Raw genomic sequence first — 22,096 nt, 5'->3', positions numbered from 1 at the left:
TACCTCTTGTTTCCTTTCCCCCTCACTCTCTCAGTCTGAAGAACGGTCTCGATCCGAAACATCACCTATTCCTTTTCTCCAGAGATGCACTCTGATCCTCTGAGTTACTCCAGCTTTTTGTGTCTATCTGCAAGTCAGGTTTAGCGTGAAATTCTTCTAGCATTCCTTGCTGTTTAATTTAATATTTGTACATGAAGCTGAACGGTCAGTCTCTCGTTTCTGCAGATGTTTCTCGGTAAGATGTTACATGTTTATGTGACACAATGGGACGAACATATTGCACCTTATCTCATGCTAGAAGCGGGTTGAGAAAAGGGCCTTGCCATGTGTGTGGGGGTTTGATCTGCAGCGGAGGGGTGCCTGCTCTCCAGATGACGCGCCCAGCTGGCATCGCTGGCTTTAGGGACAAGGATTAGTTGTCAATCGCAAAGCCCGTGCAGACACTGAAGTTTGTTCCAGCCTTTAGTCGGAAGGGCGACAAGCTGCCCTACACATTGGAGGGTCGACAACCGGCGTGTGGTCCCAGAGTAACAATCGATTCAATGTTTAAACCACAAGTGACTCGCACTGCCGGGTTGTACGGGACTATCGCCGGGACTGTTGCTATTTTGCAAGCCATGCCTTATTTTTTTAAAACAATTTTAATAATCTGCTGCCTGACAATAGCCACCGAGAGCAGGAAGCACAGGAAGAAGCGATGGGCATCTCAGGTTGAGCAGCTCAAGCAGGGCAGGTAAGGAATGACACTGGGAGAGAACCAGGCGCTTCGTGTGATCAGAGTGAAATGTATTTGTGAATGAGTGAAGCCGCTTTTGCAATGGGAGAAACATGTTGCATTTGTTCTTCGCTGCCAGGGGTTCAAAGTTGGAAACATTTCTATTGTTTTAAATACGAACATTAACGCTGTCGGAAGACTCTGTGATCTGCCTTGCCTTGTAAGTCTTAGTTTGTTAATTTGGAATGGAATTGACACATGTGACTAGGCACAGTGAAATTCTTTGCTTGCATACCAAATGTATACAAATAGCAGCCAAATTTGGTTTCTTCTACACAAGAAGAACAAAATGTCGATTTAATTTAATAGAGATTCGTAGGAGAATATTGTATCTTACTTTTAAAAAAAATCTGCTTGAACCTTACCGACCAGGGGGAAAAAAAGCATAAACAGTTCATGAATCATTACCACGCACATTTGATTTATTTTTTCTGGTTGCTAAAAGTGGCTGACAATAAGTCAACTCAAAATATTCACAAAAAGAAGACACAGTATTTCACCCCGAAGAGATGTAGATTGAAGCAGATTAGTAAAATGGGGAAATGGCTTGGGCAATGAATGAAGAAGCAAGCAGTTTTAAAGGATGTCGTCTTTTTACCTTTTTTCCCCAAAGATTAGCCTGTAACTCCAAATTATTTGTGAACTAGGACTTTAGAAATCACACTCAAGTATTAAAAAAAAGTCTTGTGGTTGGATCAGGCAGAATCACGGTGTTTTATTTAGAGAAGAGACCTCTTTAGCCAAAGTGAATCAATATAAATCAAGTGTAACCAAGAATGGCAGAGATAAAACCGAGGGTGCTCACTCAAACTACAAAAAATGGCCGAGAAAGAACAATTCGGATGAGTGTTTTAAAATGCAGGTGTACACCGAAGATAGACACAAAGTGCTGGAGTAACTCAGCGGTCAGGCAGCATCTCTGGAGATAAAGAATGGGCCACCCATCCTTTTCCTCCAGAGATGCTGCCTTTCCCACTGAGTTACTCCAGCACTTTGTGTCTATCTATAGTACAGTACAGCTTTTCAGTCCATATCAGGTTAAGCTAATCCCTTCTGCCTACATATGATTCCTATCCCTCCATTCCCTGCATATTCATGTGCCTATCTAAAACCGTCTTAAATGCCACTGTTTCCGTTTCCACCACCATCCCTGGCAACATGTTCCAAGCACCTACCACTCTCTTTATAAACTTGGCACAATTCTTTTACATTTTCCCCCTATCACTTTAAAGCTATGCCTAGTATTTAACATTTTTATATTGGAAAAAAGATACTGATATAGACACAAATCCAGGGAAAAGGCATATAAATTGGCCAGAGGAAGCAGCAAACCGGAGGACTGGGAGAAATTTAGAACTCAACAGAGGAGGACAAATGGGTTAATTAAGAGGAGGAAAAAAAAAGCATGAAAGTAAACTTGTGGGGAATATAAAAACTGCCTCTAAAAGCTTTAGATATGTAAAAAGGAAAAGATTAGTGAAGACAAATGTATGTCCTTTACAATCAGAGACAGGTGAATTTATAATGGGAAACAAAGAAATGGCAGAACAGTTACATTAGTACTTTGGTTCTGTCTTCACTAAGGAAGACACAAACAATCTCCCAGAAATACAAGGGGACCAAGGATCTAGAGGGAGGGAGGAACTGAAGGGAATCCACATTAGTCAGGAAATGGTGTAGGTAAACTCCCCAGGGCCTGATGGTCTGCATCCCAGAGTACTCAGGTGGCCCTAGAAATCGTGGATGCATTGGTGATCATTTTCCAATGTTTTCTCGACTCTGGATCAGTTCCTGTGGACTGGAGGGTAGCCAATGTAATTACAATATATATTAACAATTTAGACGAGGGAATTAAATGTGACATCTCCAAGTTTGCGGATGACACAAAGCTGGGTGTCAGTGTGAGCTGCGAGGAGGATGCTATGAGGCTGCAGGGTGACTTGGATAGGTTGGGTGAGTGGGCAGATGTATGGCAGATGCAGTATCATGTGGATAAATGTGAAGTTATCTATTTTGGTAGCAAGACAGGAAGGCAGATTGTTATCTGAATGGTGTCAGGTTAGGAAAAAGGGAGGTGCAACGAGGCCTGGGTGTCCTTGTTCATCAGTCAATGAAAGTAAGCATGTAGGTACAGCAGGCAGTGAAGAAAGCTAATGGCATGTTGGCCTTCATTGTGAGAGAATTTGAGTTTAGGAGCAAGGAGGTTCTATTGCAATTGTACAGGGCCCTGGTGACACCGCACCTGGCGTATTGTGTTCAATTTTGGTCTCGTAATTTGAGGAAGGATATTATTGCTATTGAGGGAGTGCAGCGTAGACTCACCAGGTTAATTCCTGGGATGGCGGGACTGATATATGATGAAAGAATGGGCTGACTGGGCTGGTATTCACTGGAATTTAGAAGGATGAAAGGGAATCTTATAGAAACATATTAAATTATATTAATTATATAACATATTAAAGGATTGGACAGGCATTCAATGTGATCATCCACATTCAGTACCCCGTTCCTGCCTTCTCCCCATACCCGTTGATTCCGCTCGCCCTAAGAGCTCTATCCTTTAGCCCTAAGAGCTATATATAACTCTCTTGAAAACATCCAGTGAATTGGCCTCCACTATCTTCTGTGATTCACTATTCCACAGATTCACAACTATCAGGGCGAAGAAGTCTTTCCTCATCTCAGTCCTAAATAGCCTACCCCTTTTTCTTAAACTGTGACCTCTGGTTCTGAACTCCTCCAACATTGAGAACATTTTTCCTGCATCTAGCCTGTCTTATCCCTTAAAAAAGTTATGTTTCTATAGGATCTCCTCTCATCCTTCCAAATTCATAGATACTGTACATAGATACATAGACAATAGGCGCAGGAATAGGCCATTCGGCCCTTCGAACCAGCACCGCCATTCAATGTGAGCATGGCTGATCATCCACAATCAGTACCCCATTCCTGCCTTTTCCCCATATCCCTTGATTCCACTAGCCCTAAGAGCTCTATCTAGCTCGCTTTTGAATGCATCCAGTGAACCGGCCTCCACTGCCTTCTGAGGCAGAGAATTCCACAGATTCACAACTCTCTGGGTGAAAAAGTTTTTCCTCATCTCATTTCTAAATGCCCATCCCCCTTATTCTTAAGATAGAATGGTAAAGAAGGCATACTGTAGGTGGTGGGCTTGTCTTTATCAGTCGGGGCATTGAGTATGTCATGATGCAACTCTATAAGATTTTAAAGACAGATGAAACTGAAGATCTTGGTTTACAAAAAATAACTCACAAAATGCTGGAGTAACTCAACGGGTCAAGCAGAATCTTTGGAGGACATGGATAGGTGACGTTTCATGCTGGAACCCTTTTTTAAACCATAAGATTCTGATTCGGAAGCATTTGGAGTATAGAGTGCAATAGTGGTTCCCCCATTACAGGAAGGATACGGATGCTTTGGGAAGGTTTGCAGAATGATGCATGCATCAGAGGGTATTAGCTGTATGGAGAGGTTGGACAGATTTGGATTGTTTCCTCTGGAACATCAAAGGTTATAGAGCCATAGAATCTTACTGCACAGAAACAGGCCCTTCAGCACAACTTGCCCATGTAGATGCTCCATCTACCCTAGTCACATGACCGTGTTTGGCTCATATCCCTCTAAACCATTCCTAAGCATATACCTGGCCAAATGTCTTTTAAAAAAATGTTGTTATAGTACCTGCGTCAACTACCACTTCTGGCACCTTGTTCCATATACCTACCACCTTTTGTCATAGGTGATAGGAGCAGAATTAGGCCATTTGGCCCAACAAGTCTAATCCGCCAATCAATCATGGCTGATCTATCTGACACCCATTCTAATCAAGAATCTATCTATCTCTGCCTTAAAAATATCCATTGATGGCCTCCACCGCCTCTTGTGACAATGAATTCCACAGATTCACCACCTTCTGACAAAATAAATTCCTCCTCACATCCTTCCTAAAGTAACGTCCTTTAATTCTGAGACTATGATCAGCAGTCCTACACTTATCCCACTGGTGGAAACATCTTCTCCACATCCACTCTATCCAAGCCTTTCACTATTTGATACGTTTCAATTAGGTCTCCCCTCATCCTTCTAAACTCCAGCGAGTACATGCCCAGTGCCATCAAACGCTCATCATATGTTAACCCACTCATTCTTGTAAACCTCCTCTGGACCCTCTCCAGAGCCAAACACACCCTTCCTCAGATATGGTGCCCAGATTTGCTCACAATAGTGTGAGAAAGTTGCCCCTCAGGTTCCTATTAAACCTTTCCCCTCACCTCTTGGGGGTATTGAAGAGAGACCTGATGGCAGTCTATTAAATTATGAGAAGCGAGTCAAGTTCAAGTTCAAGTGAGTTTATTGTCATGTGTCCCTGTATAGGACAATGAAATTCTTGCTTTGCTTAAGCACACAGAAAATAGTAGGCATTTACTACAAAACAGATAAATGTGTCCATATACCATGATATAAATATATACACACATGAATAAATAAACTGATAAAGTGCAAATAGCAGAAAGTGGTTATTAATAATCAGAGTTTTGTCCGAGCCAGGTTTAATAGCCTGATGGCTGTGGGGAAGTAGCTATTCCTGAACCTGGTTGTTGCAGTCTTCAGGCTCCTGTACCTTCTACCTGAAGGTAGCAGGGAGATGAGTGTGTGGCCATCATGGTGTGGGTCTTTGATGACACTGCCAGCCTTTTTGAGGCAGCGACTGCGATAAATCCCCTCGATGGAAGGAAGGTCAGAGCCGATGATGGACTGGGGAGTGTTTACTACTTTTTGTAGTCTTTTCCTCTCCAGGGCACTCAAATTGCCGAACCAAGCCACGATGCAACCGGTCAGCATGCTCTCGACTGTGCACCTGTAGAAGTTAGAGAGAGTCTTCCTTGACAAGCATGGACATTTTCTCCAAGGTGGAAATGTCACAGACTAACGGGGCATAGCATTAAGGTGACAGAGGCAACGATGAAAGGAGATGTGCAGTTTTACACAGAGAGTATCTGGATCGCAGTGCCAGGGGTGGTGGTGGAGCAAATGCAAAGGTGGTATTTAAGAGGCTTTTATATAGGTACATGAATATGCAGGGAATGGAGGGATATGCATCACATTTGGGCAGAAGAGATTAGTTGAACGGCATCAAGTTCAGCGTGGGCAACGTGGGCCAAAGGGCCTGTTTCTGTGCTGTACTATTCTATGGGTAGAAAGGAACCGCATATGTTGGCTTGTACCGAAGATAGACACAACATGCTGGAGTAACTCAGCAGGTCTCTGGAGAAAATGGATGGGTGATGATTTGGGTCAGGACCCTTCTGCAGACTGGGTGTTCAGACTGGTTCAGACTCCTTCAGCAGTCTGAAGAAGTGTCCAGACCTGAAATGTCACCCATCTTATCTCTCCAGAGATGCTGCCTGGCCCGCTGAGTTACTCCAGCACTTTGTGTCTGCACTGTTCTATGTTATACAGTGCTTCTTTTTAATGGTCTCCTCTTGAGTGGCACTGAACATCTGTTCTGTTCGGCAGGATTCAATTATAAGCAGGAATGAGCAGGATAAAAGTCTGAAGAAGGGTTTCGGCCCGAAACGTCGCCCATTTCCTTCGCTCCATAGATGCTGCTGCACCCGCTGAGTTTCCCCAGCAATTTTGTGTACCTAGGATAAAAGATAAACTCATTTGACCTTAGAGGATGTTCTGGATTCAAAGAAAGAAAGAAAAAATCACTACTGAGCTGATTACATGGTCATGCTGCGATACAGTATTGGCTACCAACTAACTGGATGTTTTACTCTTTGCAGTCCCATAATAAAGAGAATTCTGGATGTAACCAAAACTCGAGCTACCAAGCCTGATCACCTGCTCAGAGTGGATGATCATGACTTCACAATGAGACCTGCATTTGGTGGTAGGAACATTTTATTTTATCAATATTTAAACTTCCATGGTGTGCATTTTTGACAGTTTTGCCGAGGACGTTTGATTTCCTGATTCAATGGAAGGTTTTGGATATTTTAGTGATACACTGGGCGGCACAGTAGCGTAGTGGTCGATCTTGACTACGGGTCTGCATGGAGTTTGTACGGTCTCCCCGTGACCTACGTGGGTTCTCTCCGGGTGCTCTAGTTCCCTCCCACACTCCAGACATACAGGTTTATAGGTAAATTAGCTTGGTATAATTGCAAATTGTCCCTGGTGTGCAGGATAGTGTTGGTGGGCGGGAGATGGCTGGTCGGTGGGCTGAAGGGCCTGTTTCCGCGCTGTATCTCAACTGCCTAACCCGCTGAGTTACTCCAGCACTTGTGTCCATTGGGGAAAGTTTTTAAATAGTTTTCCCAGATGAATTAAATGCAAAGTAATATCCCCTCAGCTTTTTGATTTTTAATCATTTTTGAGAGCTGAGCAATGATGACAAATTTATTGCCCAGCCTTACCTGTCCTCCAGCAGATGTCGTAGAACTGTTCTCTTGAGCCACTGTAGTCCTTCTGGTTCAGGTAGTCCAAAATTGCTTTAGGGCAGCGGGTTCCTTGATTTAGACCCAGCAGTTGTGAAGGACCAGTGATACGTTTCCAACACAGGAAGGTGTGCACCCTGGAAGGAAGCCTGCACTTGGTGGTGTTCCCACTGCTGCCTTTGTCCTCCAAGGTAGTGGAGATCACAAGTTTGGGAGGTGCTGCCAGCATTGGGGCTGCAGAGTTTCAGGAATAGGACATGGGTGTTTTTGAGAGGGGTTTACATCACAATTTTGTACGGTTAAAGCTCAGTAATTTCTCGTGCTCTTCCAGAAGACTGTCCAGGATTCTGTTTCAAAAAAAGATTTTGATCAACTAAAATTTTTGATCAACTAGATTTTTTTTTGATTAAAAAAAAAATACAAGGTCTCTTTATTGCAGAGATGGAAGTTATGTAGGTTCTAAAGTATTGGGTTTCGTTGAGCTTTCGCTCTGGATCTCATGAGTAGAGATACTTTTGGAGAATGTGCAAATGGTCGGGCTGGAAGTGATGTTGAAATTAGCGATAATTTACAACAAGGATTCAGTTCAGTTTTGAGATACAGCACGGAAACAGGCCCTTCGGCCCACCGGGTCCAAGCCGACCAGCGATCCCCACATATTAACACTATCCTACACATACTGGGGACAATTTTTATATTTACCAAGCCAATTTACCTACATACCAGTACGTCGTTGGAGTGTGGAGGAAACCGAATTTCTTGGAGAAAACCCACATGGTCATGGGGAGAACGTACAAACTCCGTACAGACAGCACCTATAGTCAGGATCGAACCAAGAGTTTCCAGCGCTGTAAGGCAATAACTCTACCGCCGCCCTGCGGTATACTTTTACTGGAACAATAACACCGTTGTTTACCGCATCGCATGCTAGATATTATCTCTCATGCTAGTTATTTCCCAGAATTATGAGATATTAGTAGCGCAATTAGTAAGTTTGCAAATGCCATGAAAATTGGTGGTGTTGACAGTGAAGGAAGTCATCCCAAGGCTGCATGGCAATATGAATGAATTGGTAACATGGCCAGATCAATAGCCAGGTTGAATGTAATCCTGATAAATATGATCTAATGCCTTTTAGGAGGACATGTGTTATAATTGTTTGTGGTTGAAAGGGTATTGAGGAACAGGGAAATCTTTGTGGATTGTTCAATGTCACCTGAATACGCAGCTCTATGTGGTGGTAGAGAAGGCATATGGGATGCTTGCCTTCCTTCATAAGCCATGGCATAGAACATAAGAGCATTGAGGTTAGCATACAATCACAGAATCCTGCAGCGTGGAAACAGGCCCTTCGACCCAACTTGCCCACAATGGCCAACATGTTCCATCTACACTAGTCCCACCTGCCTGTGTTTGGCCCACATCCCTCTAAACCTCTCCTACCCATGTACCTGTCTAAATGTTTCTTAAACTTTGCGATAGTCCCTGCCTCAAATACCTCCTTTGGCCACTCGATCTAAAGACCCTTTGTGTGAAAAAGTTACCCCTCAGGTTCCTATTAAATCTTTCCCCCCTCACCTTAAACCTATGTCCTGTGGTTTTCCATTCCCCTCCTCTGGGCAAGAGACTCCTCTACCCGATCTATTCCTCTCATGATTTAGTACACCTCTATAAGATCACCCCTCATCCTCCTGCGCTCCAAGGAATAGAATCCTAGCCTGCTCAACCTCTCCCTATAGCTCAGACTCTCGAGTCCTGGCAACATGCTCGTAAACTCATACGTCCAGGTTCAGGAACAGTTTCTTCCCTACAGCCATCGGGCTATTAAACACCACAACCTCAAATAAGCTCTGAACTTCAATAGACTATTATTATTATTAGACTTATTATTATTATTGCACCACTATTGTTTGTTTTTTGAGTGTGTGTATATATATGTGTGTGTGTGTGTGTGTGTGTGTGTTGTGTGTGTGTGTGTGTGTGTGTGTGGGTGCGTGTGTGTGTGTGTGTGTATATATATATATATATGTGTGTGTATGTGGATATCTATATATATGTGTGTACTTGTGGGTATGCGTATATATACATACTGAACTTTTTTCTCTCGTTTATCATATTGTTTACAGTGTACTATGTTTACATATTCTGTTGTGCTGCAGCAATTAAGAATTTCATTGTTCTTTCTGGGACACATGACGAGAGAGCACTCTTGACTCTTGACTCTAAATCTTTTCTGCACCCTTTCCAGCTTGGCAATATCTTTTCTATAACATGGCGTCCAAAACTGAACACAATAGTCTAAATGTGGCCTGACCAATGCCTTATACGACTGTAACTTGACCTCCCAACTTCTATACTCCATGCTCTGACTGATGAAGGCCAATGTGCCAACGTTTATAAACCTTGGTTAGGTCAAATCTGGAGTTCTGTTTGCCACACTATATGAAAGACATGATTGCACTGAAGAGTGTGCAGAGGAATTGCACCAGGATATTGTCTGGGATGTGTGGCACTGCCACTTATGAGCAGAGAGTGGAAGGCCTCGGTTTGCTTTCCATGAAATAGAGGAGGCTTTTGGGAGACCTCTTCTTCTTGCGTATGGCGAGCACAGCCTAAAGTTGTAGGTCAACTTGTTCTATTTGATCTTGTTTGTGCACGTCGGGTTGATTGCATTAGTTGAAACAGGGTGGAGCGCGAGAAGGTTGCAATCTTCCACCCCTTCGGAGGACCTGATTGTTATATAAGATATTAAGAAAATGATATATGAATGAATGAATAAATGATACTTTATTGTCACATGTGACAAGTCACAGTGATATCCTTTGTTTTGCATACCCAAGGTATGCAAGGTATGCAAAGAGTCGCCACTTAAAGGGCACCGACAAAGTTACAAGTATCCCATTTTAACACAAACCATTTTAACCACATTTCACTTGTGGTGCCCTTTAGTTCTTGGCAGTTTCCCTATAGTTTAGATAGTAAGAAACATTTCCCTGTAGCAGAGATACCTAATACCAAAGGGCATTTGTTTGTTAAATAGTGTTTAAAGCGAATCTGAGAAAGAATCTTATCACCTGGAGGATGCTTGAGTCTGGAATGCACTGCCTGAAGGGGTGGGGGAGCCAGAGACTTTCACAATGATATACCTCAATAGCCACTTGTATCACCATGGCATAGAAGGCTCAGGTACAAAGCCAGAAAATTGGATAAAAATGGATGATTACCTGACATCATCATGCTTATGGTGGAGTGGTGCTTATTTCTGTTATGAATGACTCAATGAATTGTGTGTTATGGTCACATCCATCACTGCCTCAAGGCTGATGCTTGGGCTTAACGTAGTAGCTAGCACCTTCCCTCAGCTGTCTGAGCATCACTAGACAGGTTGCCGCAGAGCTGTGTAAAGCCATTGCACAATCACCTGCAGGTAATATCCAATTGTGCCATAAGCACGTGATGTTTAACCTACCTATGGCTGTGCCTGTGACTTATACAAAGCAAAACGCATATCTTGCAAATCAATTCAGCTGCAGTTTTCGATTGATTGATATTACAATTCTACGTCTCAACTTTGATCGTATTTTTAAAGTTTGAGTATTGCCTACACCATTACAATATTGAGTGCCTTTGAAAAGTATTAATTTTATTATGAGAGTTGGATACAAGCTAAAAACTGAAAACGGTTTTGTTTATTGCCACGTGTACTGAGGTACAGTGAAAAGCTTTTGTTGCGTGCTAACCAGTCAGCAGAAAGACAATACATGATTACAATCGACCCATTTACAGTGTAGAGATACATGAAATAACTTTACAATAGATGAACAAAAAATAGCTTTTTTGAAGATTATTTTCCACCTCTTCACGAAACTGTGCAGTATAGTGCTACCTCTTGAGAATAACATCCTCTTTTGCTCACAGCCTTCTTCTGTAGGGGTCGGTGCAGTAGTTCATTATGGTAAAATGCAGATTGCTTTCCCCTGGAGGTTAGTGCAACTTTAAAGCTCACTGCTCCTCCCACACAATGTACAGCCACATGCGCTTGGAATTAACGCTGCAAATCGCTTTTTTTGGATTTTCTATCTTTCCTGCTTAGTGCAAACCCCATTGGCTGTGGAATTTGACTAACCATCTGGAAGCTCAGTGAATGTACATGCGCGGATTAACAAGCTCACTGATGACGGTGTGGATTAAAGGAAGCAGCAGTTGATGCTGTATGAATGTGTGTGCATGGCTACGTAACAGCTGTTTACCGACCTACATTGAAAAGATCATATGTACCTGTATACATACCCAAACGTAATGTCATGCTTACAAATAATTCTTCTTCTTTCGGGAAATAAGATGTGCTCAAAAATAAAACGTGTTTCTGGAACAAAATTTGCAGCGGAATAGACTTAATTTTACAATCATGCCATTATTTTAGTATATTATGATGGTTGCTTAAAGAACCATTAAGTCAATGTATTTGCGGAGTTGTTTTTGTGACAAATAATATAATCTCTGCGGGCTGATTCATCCACAGGCAGAAGTTGTAATCAGTGTGGTTATGGGGATTAAAGTCACTGGTCTATGTGGATACTGTATGTTCAAACTTGTCAACATGCTTGTTAGAGTGTAACTTTGAGTGTATGAATAGGACAGTTGAGGGAGAACAAAATTATCCTACTTAAAATTATACAGCAAGACAACATTCTGAATTTTCTGAAGATTTTTTCTGAACATTCTGAAATTTCTGACTTAAAATGCTGAAGTAACTCAGCGGGTCAGGCAGCATCTCTGGAGAAAGGTTTCGTGTCAGAACCCTTCTTCAGACCTGACCCAAAACATCACCTATTTATTTTCTCCAGAGATGCTGCCTGACCCGCTGAGTCACTCCAGCATTGGGAGTTTATTTTTGATATAAGCAGCACCTGCAGTTCCTTCCTACACATTGTGAGTTTTCTTCACCAATAAACATAATAGTGTTTCTTGAGTGTGTTATATAATTCCCAAGAAACGTTATTGACTGAATTATAGTTAATAGTCTTTATTGTGAATAAGTTATTCGGTATTTTGCTGCTCAGATTAGATGGTATTTCCTGAAGTTCAATTATTTATATTTTAGATGTCTAAACAGGATAAATCCATAATCCCCACTCACAGAAGAAGACCACATCAATAAAACACTTTTCCTGACCAAAGGCTATTCTGGAGTGTTTCACTGTCAGTAATCTGCTTGTCAATGATGTAAAGGATTGCAATCATGCCGGTGCATTGGGGATTTGGTTAGAAACATAGAAACATAGAAAATAGGTGCAGGAGTAGGCCATTCGGCCCTTTGAGCCATTCCATATGATCATGGCTGATCATATAATATCAGGACCCTGTTCCTGCTTTCTCCCCATATCCCTTGATTGCTTTAGCCCTAAAAGCTAAAACTAACTCTTAAATACATCAATTGAATCAATTGTCTTGGTTACATCTCTTTTTGAAATCTTTGTCAACCAAGAGTGCCAAGGGAAGAAGTCCCCCTCCTACTTCCAGTCCTGTCAAAAATTATTAAGTTCAACAAATATAATATTCACCCTATCTGCCAGTATCTAACAGTCAGGTCATTGAGTATAGAAGTTGGGAGGTGATGTTGCAGTTGTATAAGACATTGGTGAGGCTGTGCCTAGAGTATTGTGTTCAGTTTTGGGCACCATGTTATAGGAAAGGTGTTGTCAAACTGGAAAGGGTGCGGAGAGGATTTACGAGGATGTTGCCAGGACTCGAGCTATAGGGGAGGTTGAGCAGGCTAGGACTCTATTCATTGGAGCACAGGAGGATGAGGGGTGATCTTATAAGGGTGTATAAAATCATGAGAGGAATAGATCGGGTGGACGCACAGAGTCTCTTGCCCAAGGTAGGGGAATCGAGGACCAGAAGACATAGGTTTAAGGTGAGGGGGGAGAGTTTTAATCTGAATCTGAAGGGTAATTTTTTCAGGCAAAGGGTGGTAGGTGTATGGAACAAGCTGCCAGAGGAGATAGTTGTGGCAGATACATTGCAACATTTAAGAAACATTTAGACAGGTGCATGGATAGGACAGGTTTAGAGAGATATGGGCCAAACGCAGGCAGGTAGGACTAGATGGGGCGTTAGGCTAAGGGCCTGTTTCCACGCTGTAAGACCCCATGACTCTATGTCTCTTGATTACCAGGTGGATAGAAGAAGCAATCCAAGAATCATGTCAAAAGCTCACTAAAACAGTGTGATTGCCCCCCCAGCTTGCAGGAATCTCCAAACCACGGCTGCTTAAAATGGGGACAAAGCCTTTAGAAGGACACTGAATCAGGGACCACACACGTCCAGCGAAGGTATACCTGTAAACACCATCTGCTCACCTGCGACAGAGTCTGTGAATCTCATTGTTTACGGAATGAATGGAAGAGAGTCATCCTTAATCCTTTGGGTGCAGCAGAGTTCTGAATGACTGTCCAGGCTATAAAGCACAGATCCTCCCAGATGGCAGCAAATGTATTGGCTCTCTTCTGGGAATAATGTCTCAGCTCTGTGATGTCTAACCTAGGATTCCACTTGAGAGTTATGTCCCAGGTGACCAGTTTTCCTTCTCCTACGGAGAAAGGTGCCTGGCTGATGATTAGTTTGGCTGGGCATCATGTTCAGCACGGACATGGTGGGCCACAGGGCCTGCACCTGCGCTATACAGTTATAGTTTGGTTTAGAGATACAGTGGAGATACAAGATTTAGTGGCCCTTCGGCCCACCGAGTCTGTGCCGACCAGCGATCCCCGTACCCTAGCACTATCCAACACACTAGGGACAATGTACAATTTTTTTCCACCAAAGCCAATTAACCTACAAACTTGCACTTTGGAGTATCTTTGGAGTGTGGGAGGAAACAAGAGCACCCAGAGAAAACCCACTCGGTCACGGGGAGAATGTTCAAACTCTGTACATAAAGCACCTGTAGTCAGGATCGAACCTGGGTCTCTGGCACAATAAGGCAGCAGCTCTACCGCTGTGCTACCATGCCACCCCAAATGTTACATGATGAGGAGAATGCAAGATGACGTGTGTGTAATCTATGAATGATGGAAGGCTTTTCATTTGGATAAAGCTCTCTCAAAGATAGACACAAAATGCTTGAGTAACTCAGCAGGACAGGCAGAATCTTTGGAGAGAAGGAATGGGTGACGTTTCTGGGCAAGACCCTTCTTCAGAAAGGCTAAAGAAGGGTCTCGAACCAAAACGTCAACTGAAGAAGGGTCTCGACCGGAAACGTCACTTATTCCTTCTCTCCAGAGATGTTGCCTGTCCCGCTGAGATACTCCAGTATTTTGTGTTTATCTTTGATTTAAATCAGCATCTGCAGTTCTCTCCTACACACTTATGCTCTCTCATCCTGCTTTACTCTGTAAATGGAGCAAGAGTTTTTTTTTATTTTTTATTTTGTTTTAAAGTATGTATTTAATGTTCCTTCGTGTGTTTAGTGTGGGGGGTGGTGTGGGGGGGGAGTGAGGGGGAAACCGCTTCGGTCGCCTCCTCCATGGAGAGGCGACTTTTTCCAGGTCGCCCCCCCCGTGGCCTAACATCAAGGATCGACGCGGCCTTTCCCGGAGACGCGCCCAGGGCTTCAGCGGCGGGCGCAGCGTGGACTCTCGGCGTGGAGCGGGTGAGCCCTCGCTGGGGCTCGCCGGAGGGGAGTGCTCCGTTTCGCTGGCCCGGGGCAGCCGGCAGCCTGAAGTCGCGGTCTGCAGAGCTCCAGCTGGTGCGGCGTCTACAGCCCGGGATCCCTCGTGGGGGACCCGGGGGAAGAAGAAGCCATCACTGCCGGCCCGCGGCCAACCTCTACCGCGGGGCCGGCATGGACTTACCATCACCCCTGGAGGGGAGCTTCGACCGCCGGCCCTGCAGTCTACGGTGCTTCTGGCTGCGGCGGGGACTTTAAATCTTGATTGCCGGCCTGCGGCCTACAACAATCTAAAGCCGCGGTCTCCGGTGAGGAAGAGCCGATCCTGGACTGACTGGACTCTGGTCCTGTACACGGGGGGGAAGTGGAGGAGGACTGGCCAAATGTTGTGCCTTCCACCACAGTGATGAATGCTGTGGTGGATGTTTGTGTTACATTTTGTGTGTTCTTTATTATTGTATCGCTGCTGACAACCCAAGGGGCGGGGCGCTACTCTGTGAGCGACTCGCGGCGCGCTGCTCCCGTATGTTTGTATGTGGAGCCGCGTCAAAGAGGATTTTCTGTTGCGACAGACAATAAAGTTTTCTGAATCTGAATCTGAATCTGAATAGTCTCCGTGGCGTGGAAAGATGCAGTGACGTCATTGATATGGCAGTGCTCTGTAAGATGATGTTGAGTTACTATTAGAGCTTGTATAACAAGCTACGGGCAATAATGGGTGAGGCCAAACACAAATTGAGGAACAGCTCCTCATATTTCATCTGGGCAGTTTACAACCTAGTAGCATGAATATTGATTCATCTAACTTCGTAACCCCTGCATCCACTCTCTCCATCCCTCCCACACCCTAGATGTTGTACTAGTTTCAATGCTGAATTGGTGAGTTTTATTGTCTGTAACTCATTTTCACCGTCCACAGCTAACAAAGGCCTGTTTCCTTTATCGTGGTTACTTTTTTACATATCTTTCATTCATTCGTTCTATATCTCTCTAAATCACCGTCTATATCTCTCATTTCCCTTTCCCGACTCTCAGTCTGAAGAAGGGTCTTGACCTGAAACGTTACTTATTACATCCAGAGATGCTGTCTGACCCGCTGAGTTAAGGGCATGTCCCACTTGGGCGACCTAATCTGCGAGTCCAGAAAAGTGCCTTCGACCTCCAAGCTCGAGGGCATTCGCCTGGAAACCCTCGAGCTGGATCGACCGGCCACGTTGAAACCGCGAGCTGGATCGACCGAACCACGAGCTGCATCACACACACACACACACACACAAACACACCGCGAAGGTGGGGGCCTGGGACAGCGGAGGAGCGCTGTCTGGGCGATGAAGTGGAAGGTAAACAGCTACAACAGAGTACCGTAAGTCCTTTAGAGAGCGCGGGGAGTCTGGGAGGGGGGGGAGAGAAGGGGAGAGAAGGAGAGAGATGGAGAGAGAAGGGAAGAGAAGGGAAGAGAAGGAGAGAGAAGGAGACAGAAGGGAGACAGAAGGGGAAGAGAAGGGGAGAGAAGGGGGGGAGAAGGAGTGGAGACACTTTTAAGAAGTATAATAAAGTTTAGCCGGCATTTTACCTACCGGTAGGTCTTCCTAGGTCGTGAAACTCCAATGAGCCAATCAAAATGGCCGGTCAGCGAAGGAGATGGCCTACGACTGCCCTCGACTGCCTGTAAATAAATAGCGACCCCACTCCACTGCACTACGAGTGAAAAAGACCCTTGCTGACCAAATTATACTCGTGGAAAATGTTTCAATATGCGGAAAAAATTTGGCTGCGAGTAGGCGGGAACCTCACTCGAGCATGAAGGAGAGTTCCAGCCACCTCATACGTCCTCCTAGGACCTTGTGTCGACCATGCTGCGAGTTTGAGTCCAGGGCAAACTCTTCTAAACTCGCAGCTTAGGTCCCCGCAGTGGGACAGCCCCTTTACTCTTGCATTTTGTGCTTATCTGTAGATTTAGGCTCCCAGATTCACCTTTGCTTCATACTACCATATCTCCTCATTGTACTACTTTGCCGTCTACTGCTCCCCTTCTTTCTCCAGTGTTACTAGACCGCTCATGCCTGGAGTACTACTCTGTTGAAGGCTGCTAAAAACCAAAGATTAGGAATTGGCCATTGTCCACCTTGACCATGTTCTACTACCCAGTGAGACCTTGCTGACTTATATCTGGCTCCATCGACTTACTCTCACTCCATCTCCTTTATTGCTCTGTGGTCTATGCTCTCTATAGACACACTGAACTTTTATCTTCCGTTTTGTATTATGTTTACATATTCTGTTGTGTTGCAGCAAGTAAGAATCTCATTGTCCTAGCTGGGACACATGACAATAAAACTCTCTTGGCGCTTGACTCTTGACTCTTGAACTCGCAAAACTATATTATTTGAAAATTTAAAATTATTAGCGGAGTGAGCATCTGCTATTTCTGAGAGGCAGAATTCACCATTGCCACCTCTTTTCATAAAGCATCTTTACGCTTGATAATCTTTGTACTGAATACCCAGAGAAATAGATATACTGCCTGTCTGTCTGTCTGTCTGTCTGTCTGTCTGTCTGTCTGTCTGTCTGTCTGTCTGTCTGTCTGTCTGTCTGTCTGTCTGTCTGTCTGTCTGTCTGTCTGTCTGTCTGGTCAATGGATTCAAAGTTCTAAACTCACAAACAAACATAACCTTTGTTATCCTTGGTAGTACAAGCCCCACCTCTCCCTTTAATGTAACCTTAGAAGACTTGGTAACATTCTGGTCAATTTGCCCCACACTCCCTCCAATGGCAGCTTTCCCTCTGCCGTTATTTGGAACAAATGCACCATACCATGATTTCAAAACAGTTTGGCGGTCTAAAGAACGACAACCGGGGTTTTCAACAGATCTTTATTCGAAAGTTCAATTTCCAGAATACAGGTTCATCAGACACGTCTGCCCACAACGGTGGTCAGCGCTGAACTAATGCGCGCAAGTAAAAACGACGAGTCACGTGACCGCGGCTTCCGAACGCCGGGTTCGATCTCTGCGTACGCCAGCAGGCACCGCTACAACAGATATATTAATTGGAAAATAGAAAAGGCATGCTTACTGTACCTTCTCTGAGAGTATCATTGAATCACAGAATCATTTGGCCCATCGTGTGTGTGCTAATTGAAGAAGTGCTACCCAGCCTAATCTTCTCTTCCAGTATTGCTATGTAGTCCTGCAGCCTCTTCACGTTTACATCTGAGTACATCTTAATGCCAGAGAGTCATATGTGTGGGGATCGCTGGACAGCATGGGCTCGTGGACCAAAGGGCCTATTTCCACACTGTATCTCTAAACTAAACTAAACTAAAACTAAGCATGGAATAACAGGCCCCTTGGTCTAACGTCCATGCTGACTAGGGTTGCCAACTGTCCCGTATTAGCCGGGGCATCCCGTATATATTGGGCTAAATTGGTTTGTCCCATACGGGACCACCCTTGTCCCATATTGAACTGCTACTACTCTGTAATCACCAGAGGGCCGCTTACAGACAGATCCTAGATCTGATACAGCAGGGTGCGTGCGTGTTGCATGTGCTGTTGACGCCACGCACGAGTGATTCACCCGTCATCCAATCACAGGCCCTCTTCTGCGCATCAGTTGTACGTTATATTTTACCCGTCTCTGTAACCCTCCTCCCCCCTCCCGTCAATGTCCCCTCCCCTTCAATGTCCCCCTCAGTTGACAACCCTAATGCTGACCAAGATGCCACATCTATGTTAGTCCCACCTGCTGCATGTGGCTCATATCCCTATAAATCTTTCCGATACATGTATCTGCCTAATATCTTTCAAATGTTGTTATAGTGCCTCAGCAACCAACTCTAATGCCCCGTAAATGTTGCTATCATATCTCTTCCACTACTTGAATGGATAGTGTTCCGTATACGCACCACACTATATTTGAAAAAGTTGCCCTTCAGGTTCCTATTAAATCTTTCCCCTCTCACCTTAAATCTGGTTCTTGATTTCCCCATTCTGGGTAAAAGACTCTGTGCATTCACCCAATCTATTCCCCTCATGATCTTATTCACCTCTGTAAGATTACCCCTCAGCCTCCTGCACACCAAGGAATAGAGTTCTAACCTGCTCAACCTCTCCCTATAGCACAGGCCCTCGAGTCCTGGCAATATGTTAGCTTTCATAGCAAAAGGATTTGAGTATAGGAGCAGGGAGGTTCTACTGCAGTTGTACAGGGTCTTGGTGAGACCACACCTGGAGTATTGCGTACAGTTTTGGTCTCCAAATCTGAGGAAGGACATTATTGCCATAGAGGGAGTGCAGAGAAGGTTCACCAGACTGATTCCTGGGATGTCAGAACTGTCTTATGAAGAAAGACTGGATAGACTTGGTTTATACTCCCTAGAATTTAGGAGATTGAGAGGGGATCTTATAGAAACTTACAAAATTCTTAAGGGGTTGGACAGGCTAGATGCAGGAAGATTGCTCCCGATGTTGGGGAAGTCCAGGACAAGGGGTCACAGCTTAAGGATAAGGGGGAAATCCGTTAAAACCGAGATGAGAAGAACTTTTTTCACACAGAGAGTGGTGAGTCTCTGGAACTCTCTGCCACAGAGGGTAGTCGAGGCCAGTTCATTGGCTATATTTAAGAGGGAGTTAGATGTGGCCCTTGTGGCTAAGGGGATCAGAGGGTATGGAGAGAAGGCAGGTACGGGATACTGAGTTGGATGATCAGCCATGATCATATTGAATGGCGGTGCAGGCTCGAAGGGCCGAATGGCCTACTCCTGCACCTAATTTCTATGTTTCTATGTTTCTATATCCTCAATATCTTCTCTGCACCCTTTCCAGCTTAATGTCATCCTACCTATAACAGGGTGATCACAACTGAACACAATACTCCAAATGCGGCCACATCAGCGTCTTATACAACTGTAAAATGTAAAACGTCTATGCTCAATGTGTAAGAAGGAACTGGAGATGCTGGTTTAAACGGAAGATAGACACAAAAAGCTGGAGTAACTCATCTGGACAGGCAGAATCTCTGGAGAGAAGGAATGGGTGACGTTTCAGGTCAAGACCCTTTTTCAGACTGAGAGTCACTCCGCCACTCTCAATATGAAGAAGGGTCTTGACCCGAAACGTCACCTGTTCCTTCTCCCCAGAGATGCTGCCTGTCCCATTGAACAGTTTGGCACAGGAACAGACCTTTCCCCCAACATTGTCTGTGCCGACCATAATGCCATTTTCAACTGCACATCTGTCTGCACTTGGTCTATAAAATGTTCTTTCAGGAAGGAGAAGAGAAAAAAATGTCTTTAGTCAGAGGGTGGTAAATCTGTGGAATTCTTTGCCACATACGGCTGTGGAGGCCAAGTCAGTGGATATGTTTAAGGCAGAAATAGATAGCTTTTTGATTAGTACGGGTGTCAGAGGTTATGGAGAGAAGGCAGGAGAATGGGGTTAGGAGGGAAAGATAGATCAGCCATGATTGAATGGTGGAGTAGACTTGATGGGCCGAATGGCCTAATTCCACTCGTATTCCTTATGACATTATGACCTTATATACAGTACCTCCTTACCTTGATCCGAATTAAACAAAGCATTTATGTTCAGCGTCCGCGAAGTGTGTTTATTACATTCGGATCAAGGCGAGGATGTGACACCATCCATTCCATGTCTGGCCAGGCATCCGTCTAAATGCCCCGTAATTGTTGTTATCATATCTCTTCCACTACTTGAACTGCAGCGTGTTCCATCCACTCACCACTCTCTGTATAAAATAAACCTTGCCTCACAAATCTCCTTTAAACTTTTCCCGCTCACCTTAAACATTCATCCAATTTGCCCTATCTGGTCCTTTCATAATTTTGTATCCCACCGCTAATCCTCGCTTTATAAGTTCACGACATAGGTAGCAGAATTAGGCCATTCTAATCAAGAACCTATCAATCTCGGCTTTAAAAATACCCATGACTTGGCCTCCACAGCCATCTGTAAATGAATTTCACAGATTCACTACCCTCTGACTAAGTAAATTCCTCCTCATCTCCTTTCTAAAAGTATGTCCTTTTATTCTGAGGCTATGTCTTCTAGTCCTAGACTTTCTCATTCTCCCACTATGGTGGCACGGTGGTGCAGCGGTAGAGTTGCTGCCTTATAGCGCCAGTGACCTTGGTTCAATCCTGATTATGGATGCTGTCTGTACAAAGTTTGTATGTTCACCCGGTGACCTGTGTGGGTTTTCTCCGGGAGCTCCGGTTTCATCCCACACTACAAAGACGTACAGGTTGGTAGGTTAATCAGCTTGGTATAATTGTGAATTTTTCCTAGTGTGTGTAGGATAGCGTTAGTGTGCGGGGATCGCTGGTCGGCACGGACTCGGTGGGCCAAAGGGCCCGTTTCCACGCTGTATCTCTAAACTAAACTAAACTAAAGGCATGTCCTTTTACTCTGAGGCTGTGCCCTCCCACTTAGATTCTCCCACTGGTGAAAACATCCCCTCCACATCCACTCTATCCAGACCTATCGTTATTTGGTAGGTTTCAACAAGATCTCCCCTCATCCTCTAAAAGAGCAGTTTGAGTTTAGTTTATTTTCATGTGTCCCAAGACAGTGAAAAGCTTTTGTTGCGTGTTGACCAGTCAGCAGAAAGACAATGCATGATTACACTCGAGCCATTCACAGTGCACAGTCGGGGGCGGATCTACTATGAAACTAATGAAGCTTAAGTTTCAGGGCCCCTAATCCCGGAAGGGCCCCAGAAGCAAATTTAGTCCAGAAAGTCTTCTGATTTAAATCGGAATCCCGATTTTTTTTGTTTTCCTAGAAATGAATCTGATTTTTCACCTCGACTAAACCCCTCGCCTCGACTAAACTTCACCTCACACTTAAACCTCAACTCACTAAACCTCATCTCGACTAAACCTCCCACCTCACACCTAATCCCCGCCTCGACTAATCGCTGCCTCTCTCCCGCTCCCGCGGGGAGGAATTCTGCCCCCTGAAACACCCCCCGGGGTGCTTCCCCTGGGCCCCGCCGGGGGCCTAGCCAGCCTCCTGGACCCCCGGCCAATACTTCCTATTTTTTTTCTGAATATCATGCTTAGTCCACATTGCTTAAAAATGTTGTGTCTACTGTATGAGGGGTTTAAAAAATAATAATATTAATAATATAGTGTAATTCATTACAAATTAATAGTTAAAA

The 22,096-nt window shown here is 44.4% G+C and overlaps 1 protein-coding gene across 1 annotated transcript in view; it reads left to right on the top strand.

Moving 5' to 3' along the window:
• The first annotated feature begins 471 nt into the window (after nt 1–471).
• The window catches only part of LOC116973135 (gamma-aminobutyric acid receptor subunit rho-2-like), a 38,679-nt gene continuing 17,054 nt past the window's right edge, over nt 472–22,096 (top strand). The window contains exons 1-2 of the mRNA XM_033020857.1: nt 472–733; nt 6,586–6,692. Coding sequence (XP_032876748.1) covers nt 543–733; nt 6,586–6,692 — 298 coding nt within the window. The 5' untranslated portion in view covers nt 472–542. The remainder of the gene's footprint in view (nt 734–6,585; nt 6,693–22,096) is intronic.

This window comes from Amblyraja radiata, chromosome 5 (assembly GCF_010909765.2).
Source record: "Amblyraja radiata isolate CabotCenter1 chromosome 5, sAmbRad1.1.pri, whole genome shotgun sequence".
NCBI lineage: Eukaryota > Metazoa > Chordata > Chondrichthyes > Rajiformes > Rajidae > Amblyraja > Amblyraja radiata.
Note: the sequence above shows the minus strand (reverse complement) of the source record. Positions and strands in the feature narration are given on the sequence as shown.